Genomic DNA, 24,866 nt, shown 5'->3' with positions numbered 1-24,866 from the left:
TTTTTTTGGAGGTCAAAGTTCAACATCCTGGACTGTGTGAGGATGACTAAGTTCTTAGAATGGTGTTTCCAGCAGGTGCTTGAATTCAGCCTGGAAAACATCTGGCCATCTTAATCATCCATAACTTTAATGGATTTGAAGATGGTAGTGCTTTAACAAATGATTCCGTAGCCGAGTGGTCAGGAGCGGGAGTGCAGTAGCACACGCTCTTTGAGTAGACTGGGGGTTCAAGCCCCTGACTGCTAAATACGGTCGATTTGCCAACCTGTACTGGACCAGCGTGGCAGATTATGGTCCATTTTCCTCAGCATGAATTGCTGAGGAGGCTTCCATCCTGCAGTGGGTTGATAATGGCTGCAGTTAACTTTATTGTCATACTTGGTGAATCAATGGGTCTGGAGATTGACGAAGAGGACCTTATTGACTGTCACGGGCATGAGCTAACAACAGAGAAGCTACAAAAGTTGAAAAAAATCGCAAAGTGACACTGGAGGGGAAGAAGAAGACACCTAAAATGTGTCAGCTGAAGAATTGAAGACTGTCATTTCTTGTTGGGAGTGTTTAAGAGAAGCAGTAAAAAAAAAAAAAACAAAAAAAAAAACCCATCATTGAATACACTGAACACATGATGTGCAAAATGGAAGACAAGGTCATTTCTTACTTCGGGAAGCTACAAAAAAGGAAGCATCAAAAACGGTCCACTTTGGACAGTTTCTTTGCCAGCAGCAGCAAAAGACAAGACTGAAAAGACACCAGAGATTGAGCTAGTCCAACCACCACCAACGATTTCAACAGCCCTGCACATCTTAGAATTTACCCTGCAGTCTAAGGTAAATGCTAATTTATTGTTTTGTTTTTTATTTTAAGATGACTTATAACTATTTACTAAATAATCTTTATAAAATACTAATTTTTAATGTAAAAATCAAGTATAACATGTAATAAATCTTCAAATAGGCCTCTAAGATTGGGAATATTCATAATTCATAGTTATTAAAAATAAATAATGTTGTGATATATTAAAATAATAATGATGTAAATGAAATAAATGGAATGATATAATTCCACCGGATAAAACTGATAAAAAGGTAACTGTCTGTACAATAAAATATGAAATTTTAAACTGCAATGAATAAATTATAATAAAACAATGTAGATAAAACACAGGATAATAAAACCAATAAAAGCACTAAAACACCGTAGCTTTCAAAGGCATCTGCCTCCTTTTTCAACAGTGAGGTTTATCGTACGGCACATCCTTAAATATCAGCAGGCTCATGGTTCTCAGCACGTGTTTCTACAGGAGCATGGGCAGTATTCTCCCATGTGCACTGGAACCGAAAATGGCTCATGAGCGTGCCAGGCAAAACTGCTCATCCCATCCAAGAACCACCGCCTCGAAGAGGGGATGAATGTGGATTCCCCTGTCTCTATTAATGGTATTTCTCTCAGAGGAGTAAATCCGCAAGCTCTTGAGCCATTTGTGATCCCAAAATCTGTGCCAAGTCGTCGATAAAAACTTCATCTGGGGAGATGATGGTGCTCCTTCCAAAAATGTTCTGCCACAGCAGACTTTCCATAATCCGTGGTCTTTATTGTGTTCATATGCTCCCCAACACGATCTTACACAACGCCACTTGAAAAGTGGCATCGTGTATGAGATCAGAAAACCACTGGAAAGTGCTTATGGAGCTTATACAAGATGGTAGTATCATGGTCATGCCCGCAGATAAAGGTAGGTGTCAACGGTGATCCTTGACAAAGAAGAATATTGTAGCAAAGCCTTGGAACTTTTGAATGATAGAGCAACATACAGGGTTACTCGTAGGAATCCATTGGTGGGTTTGGAATGGCAGGTAAACAAGACTCTACAAGGTTGGTTGAAGGCTAAAAAGATTTCCAAAGATGTTTATTGGACATTAAAAACTAGATCACCTTCGAGCAGAGCAGTCTGCACTTGACTTCTTTTCTGGGACCTGAATCGGGGGAGCATCACTTGGCAGGTCAGGAGATACTTGAGTCCCTGACCAGCTGCCAGTTGCATTTGTTTCTAAAGCAAGCACTTTTTTCTTCAGTGACTCATATTCTTCTTGTAATGGACCAAGTTGTAATTTGAGATCAGTTGCAAAGAAAAGAATCAACAGATGAGCTAGGTTTGTCTACAAGACCAGCCTTTGAATACACTACACAGGGTATAGAAATGACAAAGTAGTGACTTACACCAGAAATACCCATAGGTGTTTTCTTTTGAGTCCGGATGTCCCTGGACTTTGTATTGTAAGCAGATCTTGTAGAAACCATAATTTAAGTAAAATATGAACCTGACAAAGACTACAAAATTTAAATTTACAATATATTACAGAATTTATGTTAACAAAATATTGCAAAAATTAAACTGTTGGCAAAAATTAAATCACTAAAGAAGCTAAATTTAAGTTACTTTTTAAGCTACTAAATGAAAGTTACGAAATTACCGTCAAAATATCAATAACAAAAGCTATCTGAATATTAAGCTGTAGCTTTCAAATTTCTTTGCAGTTTGTAAAGTAGTACAAAGTACAAAATACTTTGTAAATACTATGGAATTTAAATTAACAGAGTATTACAGAAATTATACTGCTGCCAAACTTGTAACCACTAGTGAAATTAAATTTAAGCTACCCAACGAAAGTTGTGAAAATCCTGTCAAAATATCGACGGCAAAGGCTATCTAAATATTAAGCTGTAGCTTTCCAAATACTTATCTAAATACAAAAATAAACTAACCTACGTTATTACAGGAATTCAACTTATTAACTGTAGTTAATATATAGGTTGAATTCCTGTATATTAATTTCTCAAAATTAGTTCAAAAACTAACCTGCAATGAAGATCTTCAAAAATACACAGCCACACACTGTAGCCTCAATCCCAGACAATAGATGTACTGTGCAGTTCAGATAACCAGCTGTAATCTCATTAGAGGATATTGGTGTATTAAATGTAAGAATGAGGTTTCTAGTATTGGTAGTATACGGATATACTGTGCAGTTCACACAACCAGCTTTAATCTCATTAGCAGATATTAGTATAGTAAATGTAAGAATGAGTTTTCCAGTCAGGACTAGATTCCCATTGCTATGAATGTATATTTGCTTTGCAACTGTCATTCCTCGGCTTTTTAGCTCTGAACAGATTTCCCATTCCGAGATCCACTTCACAATGAGTTCGGTGTCTTGTGGGGTATTACTACAAATGGTATTACCCCAATAGATGCTGCTCAGAGGAGCTGTTCTGAGTGCATATCTGTTTTATTTCAACGATGTTGCCAGAATGAAGCCATTTCACCGATTTGGGTGAGCCTTATAGCCCTACCAACCCTTCTGGATGAAGAGAGAGATGACATTTTTGGTATGGGTTTTTTACTGGTGGTAGGTATAATCAAGTATTGAGGTGTTGAACCTGATGTATCTTCAGTTCTGGGCCTTTTTACTGATGTCGGATTTTCTGGGCCATTGGTATATTTTTCTGGTAGGGACCTTGTAGGGATCCAGGAAGAAAAGTGTAAACTATTAGGATTCATAGTGGTTTTATTGTTTGTTCAATGCCCAGGCTCCCCCACCTAACACAGAGCCCAAATGGGATCTAACACAGAGCCCAAATGTTTGCCAGGTAGTGGATACCCACTACCTGGCAAACAACAAATTGCTCGGGAGTGGGATGCTAGGGACCAGCACTGCCACCAATTTGAATCCTGTCCCTTGGCCCATGGGGGGGGGGAAATTGATGCAGTTGTCCCTTTCAGGCAAACCCACTATCCAAATGATCCTGGCTGAACCATCCAGGACCACAAATCTTGTCAAAACAGGGGCCAAAGTGGTGTGTTGGAGCTGCACCCCCTCAACCACCAGAACATCCCTTTCAGACTTTCTATGAGTTGCAGCTCACGGGGGAAACACACTGGATTCCTTGGTGTTAGTCTGGAATCTAGGCTGTGTGTGCCAGATCCCAGTGATGCTAATCTGGAAGACCAACAGCAATGGGAGGTCCTTTCACCATGTACAGTGCCCACATTGAGGGATGGACACTCATACTTGGTTCTCGGCCATAATATTTGAAATTGCATATTAAGTAACATCATTAACGTGGACACTCTAGAATGGAGGCGGACACTTTTTAGCTGTCCTTTTTAATTTTTTGATTTCCCTGCAGACTTGGATTATTTTCTAGAGTAACATTTCAGATGAACATGGTCATTGCTTGTGACACAGACTTATATGCTTGTTCATAGGTCGTCATTTAGCCATGAAGGCAAGTGAACATCATGGTCATTACAATAACAGTAACTGTAATTAGAATTCTGATAGCCACTGATTACTTATGGATTAGACTGCAGATTGTGTTGTTAATATGCTCACCACTGCTGATATAGAAATCACAAATTTTGTTTTAGCTGTCTGAAGCAGTTCTACTGGCATGCGCATCACTTAGCAAAGCAATAAAATTGCAAACCTGAGAGATGCTATTGCCAAGGGAGAAAGGGAAGAGTTTTATTGTGAAATCTTGTATACACCTGTTACTGCTGCATACATGCGTGCGCGCTTGTTTTTTCACCCTCTAGAGGGTTAAACATTAATGTACTAGTCTGTGGTTCCAACATAGTTCTTAGACACTTATGAATTTAAATTCTGCACTAATCTCAAATCTGCCCCACCATGTAATATTGTTCCCATATCTGGGGCATTGTCCACATAATCTCTCTCAGACTTCTAGACTCCATTCAAAGGATGGCAGCTAGGTTAATTAATGGCCCATCTCTTCACTCCCTGTCTCAGAGACATCTTGTTTCTGCTGCATACCTTTTCTATAGTTACTTTCATGGGCACTGTTCTTCTGAATTTATTTCTAAAATTAGCCCCCTTCCAAACCAGCCCAAACTTTTTTTTTTTTAAATTGCAAAAGGTCACCACAATGTGATATAGCTTGGAAATCACTTTGATTATTGCCAAACTTGAACAATTTAAAATGGTTCATTTTTCAAAATCATCACTATACCTCTTCTTTTCCTACTCATGGAATTTCATTAACCATCGGTTGTTTTTGTTCTTCCACAACTGTATTTATTTGCTATTTCATTGTTAGAGAACATTTCTGCACCTGCATGATCAGCAGCAATTCAGAGGAATATTATGTTCTATGACAAAAGATGTAAATAAACATTTGCCACATGACAAGACTGTTATTATTAAATGCTGCATCTATTTTTGCATTTTTATTTCTATGAACTGCATACTGTCCCTATACTTATTTGTTTGCAAATGTCAGTTTCCCTGGTTGAAATTAAAAAATCCCATCTACATGTGGTACACAAAGCAAATGTGTTACACTTTTCAGATTTTACAATATGTGGAAAAACCTTGCGTATATGTCCGAAATGTTAAGCTGTATTTTTCTGGCATCTTACTGTTAATTAGATTTGTCTACATAAGTAGACAATTGCATACAATGCTATTACTTTGTGCTTCTATTTTGCAGAGAAGACACACAGTGCACATGATGGCCAATTTATTAATAATAAGCAGAAATTTGTAAAAAATTTTAAAATACTTTTATTATATTGTTTTGAAAAAAAAAAAAAAAAAAGAGAGCAAGAAAACCTAAGTTTGACAAAAACATGCAGAAACTTGTCACACAGTGTATTATAATGGAGAAGGGTTAAATTGATAAAAAAAACAGATAATTCCATTGTAAATCTAGAGATTGGCAGCTATGCCAGTAATTATGGAAGAAATGAAGTGTCAATCAGCAGCATGTTGAGAAAGATCATGACATGCAAGAACTTGCTACTCTGAGTGAGGAATCCAATATACAAACTTGCTAAAATGTGACACTCTTGTTAAAATTGGCTAAAATGGCCCATAATAAATACCAATTTCATTAGCAACTTAGCAGATAGTTAAACTTAATCAATCCTGATTAGATTATGGATTCAATTAATTCAATCAATGGTTTTAAGGCTGAAATGTTTTAAAGTTGAAAGGTGGATCACCTCTGGTGGATGTCTCTCTTTAAAATTCGTAAATCATTGAAAAGTCTTTAAAGGCCACCATCTCCTCATGCAACTGTTTTTAACATTCTTTTCCTTGCACTTCTCCCCAATTTGAAACAGAATTTCATGTACATTCTCTGCTCAATCAAGTCAGTAATTTTAACCAAGATACACAAAACACATGTGCTAACTCAGACCTACTGCACAAATATAAGACCCATATGTTACTATTGCTAGACAAATCACCCAACATGTGATCAGTCACAACTCACTACAAATGCCACAAAGTCAAGATAAAAATGCAGTCCCAAACTTCTTGATTACACCGTGTATGTTAAGATGAACCTTTCTTAGTTTGCTTGCCAAAAAACAGAATGAAGGAAAATAATTTTCATATGCCATAAAAAAAAAAAAAAAAAAAACTGATTTAAATTAAAAAATAGTTTTTATTGAAATTATAAAATGGTAATGATACATGATAGTTTCTAATGGGAACTTCATTATGCATAATTTTGCTGTCAATTATAAATCACTTTTAACTAATACACCATAAAAAATTACTTTTGTTTGGATATTCACTGAAATATGTATATTTTCCTGTATGTGATACCCTTGTAGCATATATACATCTGGTTCCCCATAACTACATTAAGGTGTTAGTTTAATTCTACTAGATTGAGGATTACAAACATGCTCACCTGTTTAACAAGTACTTTGAATCACTGCTTACAGGCATATCTCCATTATGCCTTATGGGAACAGGCTGCTGGGAATGTCTACTGGGAAATGCTTTCTGTTCTCTCACAGGTTGCTGCAGACTAATATCCCTATTTTGAATAAATAACTTTTGATTTGAAAAATATTACAATTACTTGTAAATTGAAATAAAAATCTTCAAACTTTGGCATGTGCAATTATTTATCTTAAATAACTAGTCTAATGAAAAAAAATTTAAGATATTTGCACACACCATGGTGTAGAATGTTTTTTTTTTTTTTTTTTTGATTTGGTAGTTGTTAGCGCATCGGCTTCTGTGGCCATATTGCACCTCCCAAGGTTTTTGCAGTGCTTTGATCCAAGTCCGAGGCGGGAATCGAACCCGCGACCTTTGGGTTGCCGGGCAGGTACTTTACCCACTCGGCTAGCCCGGTCGGCTTGTAGAATGGTGTTTCACACCATACTGTCTTAAAAATTCAATCCTACAATACAGTTCTGGCCTTATACATATGTACTACTATTGAGAGCAATCCTGCAGGTCTCTGTCCAAGACCATCTTACGTGGCCATCATTGTAATTGCTGTACTCCTTCTTTTGCTGGGATAGCTCCTTCAGGATTGCTTTCAATTCAAGAAATTAGGCGGCAACTCATGGGTGTCTATGAGAGTTTGAAAAGTAGGGTAGATGCCCTCAAAGGAATTCAAATAGGGGAGCCCATCAAACTCTCAGCTGCCCAATTCAGTGCCAGATCTCACTCTTGTGCATCAGGCAGTACAGCAGAAACTTTCAGAGCAGAATGCACTGGTCCCACAGGAGCTACTTATTGTCAGTGTCAGGGAGATGAGAAATATACTGTGCAAAAAAGGATAGGTGAAATAAGACCATGGGCAAAAGTTGATGACGTTGTAAAGTAGATATCTTTTAAGGGCACAAAGGGTGATATTGCTGTAAACATTGGTACTAATGATATTAAGAGTAGGAGATCTGCAGACTTATTTAACAAGTACAGGTCAAAATTGAAAAAAAAGCTGTGAGTTAGGATTAAATTTGAAAGTGCCTGCAATTCTGCACAGACACGATAGGAGGGAGTATATGATGATAGCCTTGTCAATTTGGCCCTGGAGAGATTGTGCAAGATTCATGGGTAGAATTTTTCTCAGTGTGGTCTGTGCTTGTTAACAGGAGAGACTGCTTCTATAGGAATTGGATACGTTTAAAAAGGAACGGCGAAAGAATATTTATTGACGCTATCGAGTCAGTATTAGGTGTGTCAGAAAACTGCTAGCTTGAGGAGGATTCACAGACTAATAGATAAACAGTAGCCACAGGCAGAGGTGAAAGTCATTCTTGCACTGCTTCTATTGGAATGAGTAGCAGCCTGGAAAGTGAGGTACTGGGGATTTCAAGGACTGTGGGGTGATATAGATGTAGGAAAGGAAAGGAAAAACCTGACTCGAGTAAATAATACAAAGGTCTTTGAGATAACAGAAGAGGAGAAAAAGCAGTATGTACTGGAACTTAAGAACAAGTTTGAGCTTCTGCAGACTGCTCAGGACCAAGATATTGACGAGGAATATTACAACTTTGTGAAAGTGATAAAGCCCAAGAAACCTATACAGAAAAAGAAATCCAAAGAAGAAAAAATTTGTCAAGAAACACTTGTTATGATGAACCGAAGGCAACAAATGAAGAGCAAGATAAACACTGACAAGGAGAAAATTGAGTATACTGAGTTATGCAAAGCCATTAGAAAGAGACTCAGAGAGGACATAAGAAGATTTAACACAAGAAAAGTAGAACAAGCATTAAGGGAAAACAAAGGACTTAAATCAGCAGCCATGAGCAGTAATACAGAAAGACAAATGCTACTGAAACTGAAGAATAGCGATGGTGTATTTTTAAACAGCAGAGAAGGCATAATTCAAATAGCAGAAGACTACTACAGAGAATTATACAAGGAGCGAGGGAATGATATCAGCAGTGGGGAAGATGGATTGCAAATTAGCAACACATACGACATAACCGATATTCTTCCTGATGAGGTACAACATGCATTGCAGAAAATGAAGAATCAGAAAGCCCCGGGGGAAGATGAAGTTACTGTAGACTTGTTAAAATTGGGAGGAAGAGACATAACACAAAAACTGGCAAGGATCTTCACAAAGTGCATTAGAAAAGGTGTGACGCCTAAGCAGTGAAATAATGCAATCATAGTTTTGCTGCATAAGAAAGGAGATAAATCAGAAATTGGAAATTATTGACCAATCAGCTTGCTATCCCACATCTACAAGTAGTTCACAAGGGTCATTACTAACAGATTAGAAAGAATACTTGATGAGAATCACCCGAAAGAGCAAGCTGGCTTTAGGACAGGATTCTCAACTATGGATCACCTTCACGTAATATCACAGCTAATGGAGAAAGCAAATGAATATAAAACACCATTATGCCTGGCATTTCTGGATTATGAAAAGGCATTCGACTCCATACAGCATAAGGCAGTGTTTCAGGCACTGAAAAGACAAGGCATAGATATGCCACATATTAGGATTTTGAAGAAAATATATGAGAATACTACCTCCTTTATTAGACTAGACAAAGAAAGTAGGAAATTTAAAATCGAGAAAGGAGTTCGACAAGGAGACAATATCTCAGAAGCTGTTTACTGCTTGAGGAAGCTTTCAGAAGATTAGACTGGTCGCAGAAAGGAGCCAATGTGAACGGAGAGTACCTAAACCATTTACGATTTGCAGATGACATTGTGGTCATAAGCCACGATCCCAAAGAAATAAACGAAAATCTTAATCAGTTATGCACAGTTAGTAAGGATTTTGGACTAAAGATCAATTGGCTAAAACAAAAGTAATGATGAACAAGTATGCCACAGAAAGGGTAATAATGATTGAAGGAGCAGTAATTGAAGGAGTCATATACTTATCTGGGACAAGTTATTAGCTGTAATAATGATAAATGGCTGGAAGCAAAGAGAAATAAATTTCGGATGGATAGCATTCAGGAAATATAGTCACATACTGAAGAGCTATATCTCAGTTTGTCTGAAACGTAAAATAATGAACCAATGTATACTCTCCACCACGACTTATGGAAGTGAAACTTGGGCACTCACCAAAAGAATGGAAGAGAAGCTGAGAACTACACAGTGAAGAATGGAACGAATTATATTGGGAATCAGACTGTTAGATAAAAGAGAAAGACATGGATAGGGCAGCAAAATCAAGTAAAGGACATTCTTATCAAAACTAAAGAACTAAAATGGTCTTGGGCAGGACACATAGCTCGAAGACATGACAGATGGACTAAGAAAATAACAGAATGGTACCCAAGAGGAGCTAGAAGAAAACCTGGAAGACAAAGGCGGAGATGGATAGATGAAATTCATGAGTTTGTGGGTAGTAAATGGATGGCCAGTGCTCAAAACAGAAGGAACTGGACAGTTTCTGGAGAGGCGTTCATCCTGCAGTGGATTGAAAATGGCTGATGATGATGATGGGGGTCATCATGGAACAAGTAAATATATGGGTTGTGTTAGGGTAACTAAGAGTAAGAACAGTGCATGTATAATTGCGTGTACACCAATGCTAGGAGTAGAGTAAATAAATTATATGAATTTGAGGTGCTGGTGAAGATATCAAAGGCTGATGTTGTTGGGATATCAGACAAGGTGTCCCACAGAGATAAGAAATGCAGAATTTCAATTTGGGGAGTACAATGTGTACAGAAAGGATAGACAGGATAGGAGAGGAGGGGTGATGCTGTTAGTTAATAAACACACAAAATCTAAGGAAGTGCATCCAGCTGATTTGGGGGGGGGGACAGGGCAGGGTCGAGTCAGTTTGGTGTGACATAAGCACTGGGAAAAACAAATTTAGGGTAGGAGTGTGTTATTGGCCTAATGAGTCTGATGAGTACAATGAAGCTGTACAGAGAAATAGACTGGTTCAGTAAATCAGATTGTCTTATAATGGGGGATTTTAACTTTCCAGATATTGACTGGAACTTAAGAGTTGGTCGCTTGCACACTAGCAAGAATTTTGTGAATTTATTGGATGATTGTTTTCTATAGCAGAATGTTTGAGAGCAACTGTAGGGAGTAATACTCTAGATCTGATTATCAGCAGTGATTATTCATGCATTAAGAATCTACAGTTAAAGGAAGCACTAGGAGGTAGTGACCACAGTGTACTGATGTAGAATTCACTCAAAGATGTAACTACCATCAGGGGTAAAAGGAAGGGTTTTTTTTTTGTAGAGGGGACTACGGTGGTCTCAGACAGTTTTTAAATTCTATGCAGTGGGACCACTGTTATTGTTGTTGTTATTTGGTTTTTAGGAGCATTAGCAACTAAGGCCATATTGCTCTGGGGATATGCGGTGGTCATTCCCTGACCTTTCCGCTTCCTCCGTATTTGGTGGTAATGGGCTCGAACTCCGGTTCGAGCTTCTAATCAAGAAGCGTGTGCTACCGCACTGCCGCTCCTGCCCACCTGGCTACGGAGGCGCCTGGGACCACTGATGATGTTACAAACAGCAAATTCTAAATGGGAAGCATTCAGGGAAGTAATCTTGAAAGTGACTCGACTTTTTGTTCCAACTAAGAAATACTGTTTAAGGTTTAGGTCTAAATGGAGGTCAGATGAACTAATGAGACTCGTCGCAGAGAAAAAAAATGTGTGGGAAGCATATAAATTATCAGGTGACACAGATGTGTATAGTAGATATAAGACAGTCTGTAATCAAGTCACAAAACACATTAGGCAACCAAAAGGCAGATTATGAGAAATCTTTGGCAAAGGATACAAAGAAAACAGTAAAGACTTCTTTACTTATATAAGCTCTAGAAGGAAGGGGATGAATCAGATTGATCCACTTGATATTGATGGTTTGATTTAAGGATTCTGCTCAGGTAGCTTACAAACTGAATGAGTATTTTGCATCTACATTCACACATGAGGAATTCTGTTAGGAAGTGGAGGCCAGAACCTTATTAAACTGTAACAGGGAATTAAATGATTTTGTAATATCTGAGAGCAAAGTGGAGGAGAAATTGCTGAAGTTAAACATAAGGAAGGTACCTGGGGCGGACGGGATCTATCCAGTTATATTAAAGGAAGCAGCAAAGGAAGTAATCAAACCCTTAGCCATAATTATGAGAGCATCCTTGGATTCATGGGAGTTCCCCACAGACTGGAGACATGCAAATGTGACTTCAATTCACAAAGGGGGATCATCAAAGGGTGACACAAATAAGTACTGTTAGTTTATCTTCTCTTCTAGAGAAGATAAACTAACAGTACTTATTTCTAGAGAAATCAGTCTTCTAGAGAAGACTGCAGTTATAGTTCAGACACAGCATTGGTTTGTTAAGGGAAGTCTTGTCTGACCAATTTGATTGGATCCTATGATGTGGTCACAGAGGAACAGGATTCAAAAAATAATTTTGATATCATATACTTGGAATTTAGGAAAGCTTTTGATACTGTTACACAAGGAAGACTACTGTACAAGTTGGAGCCATATGACATTAAGGGCAAGTTGCTATAATGGATAAAAGAATGGTTTAGTGGCAGAAGGCAAAGAGTGTAATCAATGGACAATGCTCGTCACGCACTAATGATATTAGTGAAGTTCCCCAGGGGTCTGTGTTGTGCCCATTGTTGGTTTCTGTATTTACCAATGATATTGATGAACTTATATGAGACTTGATGTCCAAGTTTTCAGACGATACGAAAGTTGGTAGGGTATTGTTAATGACAGTAAGGACGGTAAACTACTGCAATAGGATCTAGAAAAGTTGAGCAGATGGGCTGAGGGGGTGCCAACTGAAGTTTAACATTGACAAATGCAAAGTACTGCATATGGATTGGTGCGTTATAGCCTTATATGCTAATGCGCCATAAAACTCAAAAACAAACAAACAAGCATATGGGTAGCAATAACCACAGAGTAACATACCAACTGTGTGGTACTACACTCAGGATAGTGGAGAATGAAAAAGACCTGGGAGTAATTGTGCAGTCAGATATGAAGTTTTCTGAGCAGTGCAGACAAGCACAAGAGTAGCTCATGGGGGTCTTGTCAATGATATACAGGGTGTTTCAGTTAAACGTTTCAGAACTTCTAAGAGGGGTAGGGTACATCCTGACAACTCGAAATCATATAGCAATGTAGGGTCGGAAATGTTTTCCTGAAGCGGTGTTGTATACAGAAGCACCATAAAGAAAAGAGACCGTAAGTGAGAAATTGTTTTAATAATACAGTGGTACCTTGGTTTGCGAGCATAATTCGTTCCGGAAACGTGCTCGTAATCCAAAGCACTCGTATATCAAAGCGAATTTCCCCATAAGAAATAATGGAAACCCAGATGATTTGTTCCAAAACTCAAAAATATTCATATACTGTAAAAATGATTAATACAAAATACATACCTTTTTTATATTTTTAATTAAATTTAATATACATAAAGCAATCGAATTTATTAATTATTGGGTAGGACGACTTTCACTGTCTCTAACGGAATCACTGCTATCTGTTGATTTTTTCTTTTTGTGCGACTTTAACAAGGAATCTTTCCAATGACACTTGCTTTTGCCTCCTTTTGAGGATTTCACGGAAATCAGATTCATCCCTCGCACTATTACAAAACGAGGAGGCACGCTTGATACACATAAACAAAGCTGCACGCGTGTAGCCCGGTGGGCCGGAGGCCGGTGTGATTTTGGCCATAAACCGTAGTATGAGGCCACTATAAATTTTCCCGGGTAAGAATTTTTGACCCATCCGCCTCTGTTTATCGATATTGCTTTTTTTTTTTTTTTTTTTTTTCTCTCTGAATCTGCAGTGTCTTCGCCAGGATGCTTCCTTTTCACACCTTTTAATTATTTTACTCATTTTTAGGGAATAAAGCACAACTACAAAAAAGAGGAGGCACGCTTGATACACATAAACAAAGATGCGCGTGTAGCAACTGAATAAACAACACCGTAAAGGCAGAGACAACTCTATTAACACCTCACATTTTACTAAAGCACATTTCTAGGGGTTACTACCATAAAACAATAAAAACAATTTCTAGTTTCTTGCGAGTGGAATCTGTTATAAACTGGTAGTAAACTCGATCTAATTGCATTTGCGATTATACCAATAGCTGGAATTGTGTTGGTTTTTACGTTATTATGGTGAAATGTGTTTCCACTTCACTGATATAAAAAACCATAAATACATTTTCAAAATCTTCTCTTCATTCCTATCGGGTTGCGTTCGGTTGGGGTGATTCTGCGTTCGACTGCCATTTCTTGTAAACACAAGGGCTAATTGTGCATAAGCGAATTCGGTTCGTGTTATATAAGATATCGTTCCCCTATTTATAATATTGTGTATGATCGAATTAGTGTAGTGTAAACACGTGTTATACGAGGACTGACTGTACTTGTATTGCAAGACCTCGCTCGTTTATCAAGTTAAAATTTATTAAAAATTTTTGCTCGTCTTGCAAAACACTCGCATACCAAGTTACTCGTAATCCAAGGTACCACTGTACATGAAAAGAAGCAAAAGGTACATGGATTAAAGTAAGTGTTCGAAGTTTCTTCCACGGGCTACAATGCACGCCTCACATCTCCGACGCATGGACATCTGAACATTTTGGAATACTCCAGGCGAATTTCGAATTTCTTCGGCAGCTACTGCGATTCTTGCAACCAGCTCCTCAGCATTGTCAACAGGGGTGTCATAAACTAGCGATTTCATATGACCCCAGAAATAAAAATCAAGACATGATAGGTCGGGTGACCGAGCAGGCCAACACACGGGACCACCACGTCCGATTCACTGTTGACCAAATGTGACATCCAGGTAGTTACGAACATCTCCGCTATAATGGGCAGGGGCTCCATCGTGTTGGAACCACATTGTCTGTTGCGTCGATGCAGAAATCTGTTCATCTCTCAAAAGTTGTGGCAATACTTGCTGCAGAAAGATCAAGTAGATAGGTCCGGTTAGACGACACAGTAACAGGTAAGGTCCGATGAAGTGATCTCCCATAATACCGGCCCATACATTGACCGAAAATCGAATCTGTGCTGCACGACGTCGTATTGCATGCGGGTTCTTGACCGCCCAGATATGGTCGTTACGCATGTTGAAAATTCCTTCCCTTGTGAAGGATGCCTCATCGGAAAACAACACTTCAGCAGGAAAAAGGGGATTTGTAGCACATTTTCCAAGGTACCACTGTGCGAAAGCAATACGAGGTGCATAATCCTCCGGTTGCTGTGTCTGGACACGCTGCACGTGAAACGGATGCATTTCTTGTTCTCGGAGAATCCTCCAGACGCTGCAATGGGAAACCCCGACTGCGTTTGCTAGACTTCGTGTACTCGTTCTTGGATTCCCCTGTACATGCTGCAGCACATTCTGTTCGACGGCTGGAATCCGTGCTGTTCTTACCCTGTCCCTGTCAGCTCTTTCAAATGAACCTCTCTCAGCTAACCTCTGGTGCAGTCTTGCAAAGAAATTATGACTGGGAATACGCCTCGTCGGATATCGTTCCACGTACAAACGCTGTGCGGCTAGCCCACTACAATTTGCAGCCCCGTACACCAAATGCATATCGGCTAACTCTGCGTTCGTGTAATCATCCATCCTACTAACTTGCCGTTCTTGTGCGAAATTAAGATTCCCTGCACTAAAGCTCGGAATTTTCGATTCTGCCCATTGGTATATGATTTCGAGTTGTCAGGATGTACCCTACCCCTCTTAGAAGTTCTGAAACGTTTAACTGAAACACCCTGTATAAGAATTTTAGCAGGGATAAGGATTGGTTTGGTTTCGTTTGTTTGGATTTTTTTGGCGCATTAGCAGCTAAGGCTATAATGCGCCAAGACTATGTAATATTTAAAAAGTTTAAATTCTCGGTGACCTAATTAGTAAGGCCACCATGTCCAGATATATAATAATGTAACAATAGCATAAATTAAATACAATTAAAAACTTTTATTGATTTAAAATAGCTAAAAACAGCAGACACATTGTCATTGTCAGATAAAATCTGACTGAGTGTATACGGCTCAGCCAGATGGTTAAAAGCGGTAAAACGGATATTGCTAAAATCTGGACAGTCAATTAAAAGGTGTCTGATAGTTAAAGTTGTGCTACAGGACACACACATAGGAGGGTCATCAGCCCTCAGCAAAAACGAATGAGTCAAATGACTATGTCCTCTGCGGGTCCGGGCAAGAACAACTTCCTCCTTATGATTCCTGCGCAGACTGCCACGGTTCAATTACAGGCTTTATACAATATAGTTTATTCCCAGTCTGTCTATTCCACAAATCCTGCCATTGGGAATGTATCTTCTGCTGTATTGTTTGTCTGTATAGGGGACTGACAGGCAGCGATTATTATTGGGGATTGCTGATTTGGCTGCAGTGTCAGCCAAATCATTTCCCCTAATCCCAATGTGGCTGGGAATCCAGCAGAAGTGGATATCATATTCACGTCCACGGAGGAAGTGAATCTTCTGCTGGATACTAGACAGAACTGGATGAGGATTATATCTTACAGATATTAAAGCCTGTAACATGCTGAGCGAGTCGGAATATAAAATGAACCGTTGGTATTGGCATTCACTAATGTGATCCAACGCTAACTCTATAGCGTGCAGCTCTGCAGTAAATATGCTGCATTCAGAGGGAATCTGCTCCGATGTAGTGGTGGCTGTAAAGACAGCAGCAGATCCCACATACGATTCCGACTTCGAGCCATCTGTGTAAACTGGGGCGAAGTCAGAATGTTCAGCTCGGTGTGCTGAATAAAGCTGCAGGTAGACCGACGATGGAGTGTCCGACTTTCCCCAATTTCTAAGGGACAAGTCACATGCCGGGACATGAGCATGCCAGGGTGGAAAGGGTTGCTTTGGTGTTTGGGCAACCTTGTCTACCTTCATATTAAGTTCTTTGAGTAGCTCTTGGAGACGAATACCAAAAGGACGATTGGCAGTCTTACGGGTATTGTATAAATTTTCCCATAGTGGCTCAAAAACGAATGGCCACGTAGGATGGTCTGGCAGGGATTTCAGTTTTAAAGCGTACTTTAAAGACAACTGCCTACGTCGAAGCGATAACGGTGGTGCGTTTGCTTCGATGTATAAGCTCTGGACAGGAGATGTGCGATATGCTCCAGTAGCAATACATAGGGCCTGATGATGGACGGGGTCCAGCCACCGCAGGACACTGTCTCTGGCTAAGGAATATAGCTGGGACCCATAATCTAGTTTGGATCGCACAAGTGCACGGTAAAGCTGAAGAAGGGTACATCGGTCTGCTCCCCAAGATGTAGAGGAGAGCGAGCGGAGAATATTAAGCCCACGTGTGCACTTTGTGCGGATTTGACGAATATGATCCAAAAAGGTTAGTTTTTTATCGAATATGAGTCCCAAGAATTTTGTGTTTGCTGCTACTGGAATAGCATTTTGTCCGAGCCTTAATTCAGGTTCAGGATGAAAATTACGCTTGTGACAAAAGTGTATGCAAACGGTCTTCTCCAGCGAGAACCTGAAGCCATTAGCAAGTGCCCAGGAATTCAGACTATCGATGGCTTTCTGCAGTTGTCTTTCAATAACCCTCATGTTGCATGACTGACAAAAAATGCTAAAGTCATCAACATAGAGGGCACTGTTACAGTCGGAGGAAGTTGTTCTGTGATGGAATTTATTTTCATGGCAAAAAGCATGACACTTAATACTGATCCTTGTGGTACTCCCTCCTCTTGGCTAAAGGAGCGAGAGAGAGTGAGGATCCCACATGAACTTGGAACGATCGATTGGCTAAAAAGGTTTGAATAAAAAAGGGGAGATGCCCTCTAAGGCCTAGGCTATGTAAATCTTTTAAAATGCCAAATCTCCAAGTTGTGTCATACGCTTTTTCCATGTCAAAGAACACCGACACCAAGTGTTCGCGTTTTAGGAAAGCATCCCGGATGGATGCTTCCAATCTAATAAGATGGTCCAAAGTGGACCGGTTCCTTTGGAAGCCGCACTGGATGTTGGAGAGAAGGTCATTTGATTCGAGATACCATATTAAACAAGAATTAACCATTCTCTCCAGGATTTTGCACAGACAGCTAGTCAGAGCAATAGGACGATAATTGGTGGTGACTTTTGGATCCTTTCCTGGCGTAGGGAAGGCAAGAACGATTGCCTTTCGCCAGGAGTCCGGAAACTGCCCTTCAGTTAAGATTCTGTTATACAGAAGGAGCAGACAATCCATAGATTTTGATGAAAGATGTTTAATCATTTCATAATGGATGCCATCTGGTCCAACGGCACTTGCTTTGGAAAGAGCAAGGGCTCTTTCCAGTTCCTGAATAGTGAAATCCCCGTTGTAGGGATAAATGCTCTTAGATTTAAAGCTAAGTGCCAGTTTTTCGATTTTATATTTCAGGACCAGGAACTCTGGGGAATATGAAGATGTTGCAGAGATGTTAGAGAATGTTTCCCCAAGAGAATTAGCTATTGCAGTTGGATCTGCAATAACGCATCCATTATAATCTAGGATTGAAGAAGGGTGGGATGTATATTTTCCTTTCATTTTCCGGATTTTATCCCAGACTACCTTAGAGTTGGTAGACTGGTTAATAGATGATGTAAAGCAGATCCACGATTCCTTTTGACTCTGACGGCGGATATATCGTGTTTGGCTCGTGCACGTTTAAAGGCTATAAGGTTGGTTGTGGTAGGATATCGGCGGAATATCCACCACGCTTTGTTTTGAGCCTTTTTTGCTGCTGTGCATTGTGAATTCCACCAAGGTTTAGGAAACGGTGGAAACCGGACAGATGTTTTTGGAACAGCATTCGCAGCTACTTGGACAGTATTTTCTGTGATGTATTTAACTGCATCATTGATAGGCTCTTGACTGACTGTGCTAAGATCAAAATTTGCCTGGTGTTGGAAGGCAGTCCAGTTAGCCTGATCAATCTTTCACCGTGGTAACCTAAAAGGAAGACATGGTCTCCCACTGTGTAACAAGGTTATCACGGAGAAGTGATCGCCTCCGTATGGATTCTCCTCCACTTCCCAAGTGAGTGAAGGGAGTAGAGAAGGGGCGCAGATAGAGAGATCAATGGCAGAAAAAGTACGGGTAGGCATGTGGAAGAAGGTGTTTGTTCCAGTATTTAGAAGGGAAAGGTTATTGTCATTGAGCATACGCTCTATGACTCGTCCCCTTCCGGAAATATTAGCTAGTGAACTGCATTATATATTTCAAACATCGCTGTATTGCTTATCCTTTGAGTGATGGCATGTTTTCGCCTTGTACAATTGTTTTATTGTGGACACTTTCTTCCAGTCAGTAAAATCATTATTATACCTATAAAGTAATTCATTATGTTGGGGGAAACTGTTTTTGCTCCTAACTGATGTAGCACTTTAGAATTTCGCAAAGTGGATTATTTGAACACGACATACATTAGAAGGTCGGTAAAAGAGTTGATAATTGATGGGCAGCATTCCGACAAACAAATTTTCTGTTTATATTACGTGATGACCACACGGTCAGAGATCCCGAAATAGAGAGAGAGAGAGAGAGAGAGAATACAAGAAACCGCACTGCATTTAGCAGTCACCGACTCATCTGCCAAAAACCACAGTAAAACAATAAAAGTGATGGGGAGTAAGTCTATTTGTCAGCGGAGTTTATCTGTTTATTGCAGTTCAGAACAGCATTATGATCGTGGATAGTGAATTTATTCGGCTTATGTACTAAAACAGAATTTCTCCATTTGCGATGACATCAAAGCGTAACAAGCAAATATCTTCTAACGATACTTTTTGAGCAGCCCGTTAGTTGTAATCTGTTAGCTTTGTATTGTTACAAATATTGCAGTTATGTGAACAATACACATTTCAAGAAAGAAAGAAATTCATAGCTGATGATTTTTTTTTCTTTCTTTTGATGCACCAGTTTCGAAGTTTATAACACAGCTATAAATAGAAATATTTTCTCGAAATTTGGTTAGGAGATCAAACCCAGGAAACTGCTGTTCCGATATTGTTTACTAAAAACAATTACAATAAAGCAAACTTTTTTTTTTTTTTTTTTTTTATGAAATGCGCATTGCAGTGTTATCAGTTTTACACCAGTTTTTCCCGTTTCCAACAGATGAATTTCCTTGATCTTCTGTTCGTAGGAGCAATACACGTTGAAGATAGGATATACGATCTGTTCACCTTCCATAAACTGTTAATGATACTGTATGGCTTTATTGCTTCTTATGTCAAAAACAGTAGCTCCTGTTCGTCTTTTGTTTATTTACACTTCTCCCTTACCGTCTTGATGTAGCTGTACTGGTGACGTGATATATACAAAGGGTACTAGGTATAGGAAAGTTTTGCAATACAGCTTTGTTTATTTAATTTTTTCAAAGTAATTTCCTCTACATTCAATACACCTCTCCATCCTCCGAAACCAATCTTTAAACCAGTTCTGCCAAGTTTTACTAGGGAGTAAAGCACACTCGTTGTCCCAAGCCCGTAGAAGGTCCTCATCACTGGAAAACCGCCTCCCTTTTAGCTTCATTTTCACATGCGGGAACAGTGCAAAGTCGCAGGGAGCAAGGTCTGGACTATTAGGGAGGGTGCTCGAGAAGTTTCAGTCCTGTCGTGGTCAAATATTCGGTGCAGGCTTTGGTGCGGTGAGCTGGAGCATTATCGTGATGGAGGTACCAGGTGTCCATTCTTGACTTTGGCCGCAGGTTCTTCATAGATCCAATGACTTTAGGCAGGCATTGTTCAGTATACCACTTAGCTGTGACTGTCTTCTGCATGTCCAAAACGACACGTTCCACAATTCCACTCGATTTGAAAAATACAGCTATCATTTTTCTGACAATTACGGGATTTTCTGACAATTACGGGTGTGTCGTCATCATCAAAGACCCAAACTTTGTTTTGAGCCTTGGTCGGCAGATCGTAATAGTACAGCCAAGTCTCGTCACCGGTCACGATGTTGTTCACATACCGAGATTGTCCCTTATCAAACTTTTTTAACATCTCCCGGCACCAAGTCACACGTCGTGTCATCTGCTCTTCAGTCAGTTGATGCGGCACCCAGAGAGAACAAAGTTTCTTCACGTGCAAATGATCTTGCAGAATCGAACGAATTGCTGGTGCATTTAGGCCCAAAGTATCCTCTATCTGTTGGTAGGTCACTCGCCTGTTTCCGTCAAGCATTTTCCTCACAGCAGTAACGTTTTCCTCCGTAACTGACGTTCGTGGCCTTCCCGGCCTCTCAGAATCCTCCAGAGTGAAATTTCCCCTTTGGAATTCTCTATACCACCTGAATATCGTTGTACGATGTGGACAATCATCATCTAGTGCAAGAGTCATTTCTTCTAAGCACTGGTCTATGGTTAAACCACGCACAAAATTATACCGCAAAACTGTCCTTATCTCATTTCGTGACCACGATGCCATCGCAAGCACTTTACACTCTCACTACTAATGAATAACTGAGCCCATCGACTTGGCGCGGCGGCTGCTATGCACGTATGAACATGTCTCAACATGCAGCAACAAGCAGCTTCCTGTGATTCATTGTTGCGTCATATTGCAAAACTTTCCTAGTACCCTTTGTACTTCCCACGCTTCGCTCATATTCACGTGGAGTTGTTTATCAGAACTGCTCCTCTCCGTAAAAAGAAATTTGCGCGCTTTACACCAAGAAACGAATCAAGTGTCGGGTTTCATAAGCTCTAGGCTGGTTAGGGCGGGGGTAAAAAAATTAATTGAAAAGGCCTCTAAAAAATTGCATACTTGATGTCACATTTCTGTCATTTGCGTGAAATTCAATAGGTTTTGAAAATTTAAATGGGAAAATTCAAGAAAGCAGTTCTGGCTCCAACTATAGCGAGTTTCAGCTCTGTAATTAGAGTAAAAATTATAGAATTAACTTGCTGAACCCAGTTGGGGCTGGTACGTACCCCAACAGACGGGGATACGGTTAAAAAGAGAAGCAAGTACTTCTAGTATCACAACTGTGGTCGATGAAAACGAATACAATATTGTCGCACTTCAAAGTGAGGATGAACAATTGCAGTCTTTTGTTCCCCAAAAATCTGAAGTGAAAAAACGGGAACCAACTAATAAAAGACCAAAACGAAAGCATGATGACAGTTATTTGAATTTCGGCTTTACACATATCAGAAATAAAGATGATTCTGATGCACAGTGCATCATATGTAATAAACTATTAGCAAACAGTTCTTTGGCACCTGCTAAACTTGTGTTTCATAAGTGTTCTGTAAATATATTGTGAGATAAAAAGTGTTCTGCAACTAAAAAAAAGTTTGGGAAATGCTGAGTTAAAGAAATATACTTATTTTTGAAAAGATCTAATCCTTCCAAAAACTTCCTAATTATCTGAGAGAGACTTGCCAGTTTCAGTTACACAAGAAAGATTATTACATTAGTACACACCAACAATTCCATTGTGAGTATAATAGTTTCACCACTTGCCACTTGTTTGGAAAAGCCTGTATTAATATCCCATTGGAAACTAGAGAAATTCTTAACGAAATTCTCTTCTTTATTTGGAGCTGTACTTCGCTAATCTTTATATTAAAGGCCTTCTCCACTACTGCCATGATATCAATGGAGTTTATAGAAGATTGTTACAGGTACACATTACATCTGAATGGCATCTCTTCATCAGCTTCCCACATTGAAGTTTGAAATTATTCTCTTGCATAATGGGAACTTACAGCCATTCATCTCTATTGCCCATTCTGTTCATCTAAGCAGGTATACTGTAACATGAAGCCACTACTCATGATTTATAAAAGTATGTTTCCATCTTTTATGGGGGGGAAAGGTTCATTTTGTTGATCAGTGTAGTTGAGATTCTGTCAGAAAAATTATGCGGGGCTTCGCAAGTTGTGGATGGAAATGGGCATCATTGAGATGGGAACAAACAATATAATTAAAGTATTGTCTCCTTTACAACATTTGGTAAATACTATAAGTTTATCTTGTAGCTTTAACAATGGACAGCCAATCAGGTTGAGCACTCAATAGTTTTAGTATTGTGCATATAACAAAGGGCTGAAACCAGTGGTAGGACAATACTATACAACACAGCTAGAAGTTTTCCTTATACAAAATGCAATTAAATCTCAACTGTAAATGGATTACATTAAATAATCTTTAATGAGAGCAATGATATATGGTCCAGTCCTATCGAGAGACAACTGCAACTGCAGGAGTGTTCGTGTGCTTATGTGCAACAGCGAATGATAAAAAATGCATAAGTTTAGAAATGTTTTGCCCCTACTTTGCGTGTCAAAATATAATAATCACATACTTACCCATCACTTTTGGCTACTATTCTATATTCTTTTGTTGGATCGGGTGCTTGTGGCCAATTATTATATTCTTGTTGTCTTCTAGGATCTTCAGTACTACTAGGAAGATGTGCTTCCTCAGAAATTTTATGTTGGGAAGGACCATCTTCTCTTCTCATTTTATCTCTTTTATCACACTCTACATGTTCTTCATCTTGTTCATCTAAAGAAAATTTAAAATACTTCACTTTTTACTTCAACAGATACTGCATAACTGCAAATGTGCAACAATTAAAAAAGACACCAAGTGATATATCAATATTGATATCACAATATCATGAGCACTAGTCATAATATCCAACAATTTTTTTAAGTGAAAAAAAAAAAAAAAAAAAAAGTGAATTTATTTCATACCCTTACATTCCTATGCCAGCTAAAATTTACTATACATCTTCCATGGTTCCCCCCCCCCTTCACACATTACATGTTCTTCCAAACACCAGAAGTTATTTTAATTCACTAAAGATCAAGATGGGATTAATAATAACCATTTGGCATATGTGTGAAATCATATAAAGCATTGCCAACTTTGAGGATAACTTTCATCCTATTCAACAGAAATTTTGTTTTCAAGCAAAAGCCAAAGGGAAATACAAAACAAAATTATAATTACCAGGTGACCAACAACAGGTTAATGTTGTTGGTCACTTGGTAGTTACACATACAACTAGTATGTGTAACTACCAGGTAATACACATACAACTTTATTAATATTGTTATTTATTAATATTTTTTTTATGACAAACTACTTCATTCAAAATGTGTGTGTAAAAATGAACTAAATAAGTAGTAAAAAAAAAAAAAAAAGAAAAAAAGAAAATTAGAAAAAAATCAGTAAAGCAAAAATTAATGGCTGCAAAATACTACCTACCAAATGTGGCAGAATCACAATTAGAATCTATAAAAAAAAAATAAATAAATAAAGTATGGCAGAAGTATGATAGGCCAAGCAAGTGGCAAATAAAAAGTAAACCAGTACATACTACAGCAACAAACTAAGAAGGGGGTGGGATATAAATTGAGATAAAGAGTGCTGCAGAGGAAATACACTCCAGAACACATTCCTCCTATGACACCATTTAGCTTGATTTTTTCATCCGCTCATTCGTTAGTAAATAATCTCATCAATAAAGCTAAATAAACTAACTTTTCAAAACTCACTTGGTATAACAGTGGCTATTTAGAGAGAAAAAAATTCATGGGAAATCACCACGTAATATCATTTCCTAACTATATAAGTGAGTGTGGCCAATACAAAATGGGGAAGAATAACCTCTACGTTTTTTTTTTTTTTTATGTAGACTAGATGCCCACTGCTTAGGGATGGCTTTATATTGAATAATTTATTACTAACTTGTTCTTTTTTTTTTTTTTTTTTTTTTTTGATTTGGTAGTTGTTGGCGCATCGGCTTCTGTGGCCATATTGCACCTCCCAAGGTTTTTGCAGTACTTTGATCCAAGCCCGAGGCGGGAATCGAACCCGCGACCTTTGGGTTGCCGGGCAGGTACTTTACCCACTCGGCTAGCCCGGTCGGCAACTTGTTCTTGCCAGAGTCTCTGCCACTGCTGTGTTCTTGTCCACTTAATGAAAAATTCAGTTTATATATGGCAACTGAGGGAGAAATCTGAGCTGCTACATTTTAGCTGCAGAATCCCCACATTCATTCTGTAGTGCCCCTTGATTCTAGCAAAGTTTACACTGGAG

General features: G+C 38.9%; 1 protein-coding gene across 1 annotated transcript in view; it reads right to left on the bottom strand.

The window, feature by feature from the left end:
* Ge-1 (Enhancer of mRNA-decapping protein 4 homolog Ge-1) overlaps window positions 1-24,866 on the bottom strand; it is a 527,075-nt gene that overhangs the window by 232,078 nt on the left and 270,131 nt on the right. Inside the window, exons 16-17 of the mRNA XM_090372439.1 lie at window positions 23,126-23,324; window positions 6,727-6,855 (exon numbers count right to left, since the gene is read on the bottom strand). Of these exons, the coding sequence (XP_090228565.1) occupies window positions 6,727-6,855; window positions 23,126-23,324 (328 nt within the window). The remainder of the gene's footprint in view (window positions 1-6,726; window positions 6,856-23,125; window positions 23,325-24,866) is intronic.

This window comes from Mastigoproctus giganteus, chromosome 4, assembly GCF_048544385.1.
Source record: "Mastigoproctus giganteus isolate SK-2022 chromosome 4, ASM4854438v1, whole genome shotgun sequence".
NCBI classification, from domain to species: domain Eukaryota; kingdom Metazoa; phylum Arthropoda; class Arachnida; order Uropygi; family Thelyphonidae; genus Mastigoproctus; species Mastigoproctus giganteus.
This window is presented reverse-complemented; position numbering and strand designations above follow the sequence as displayed.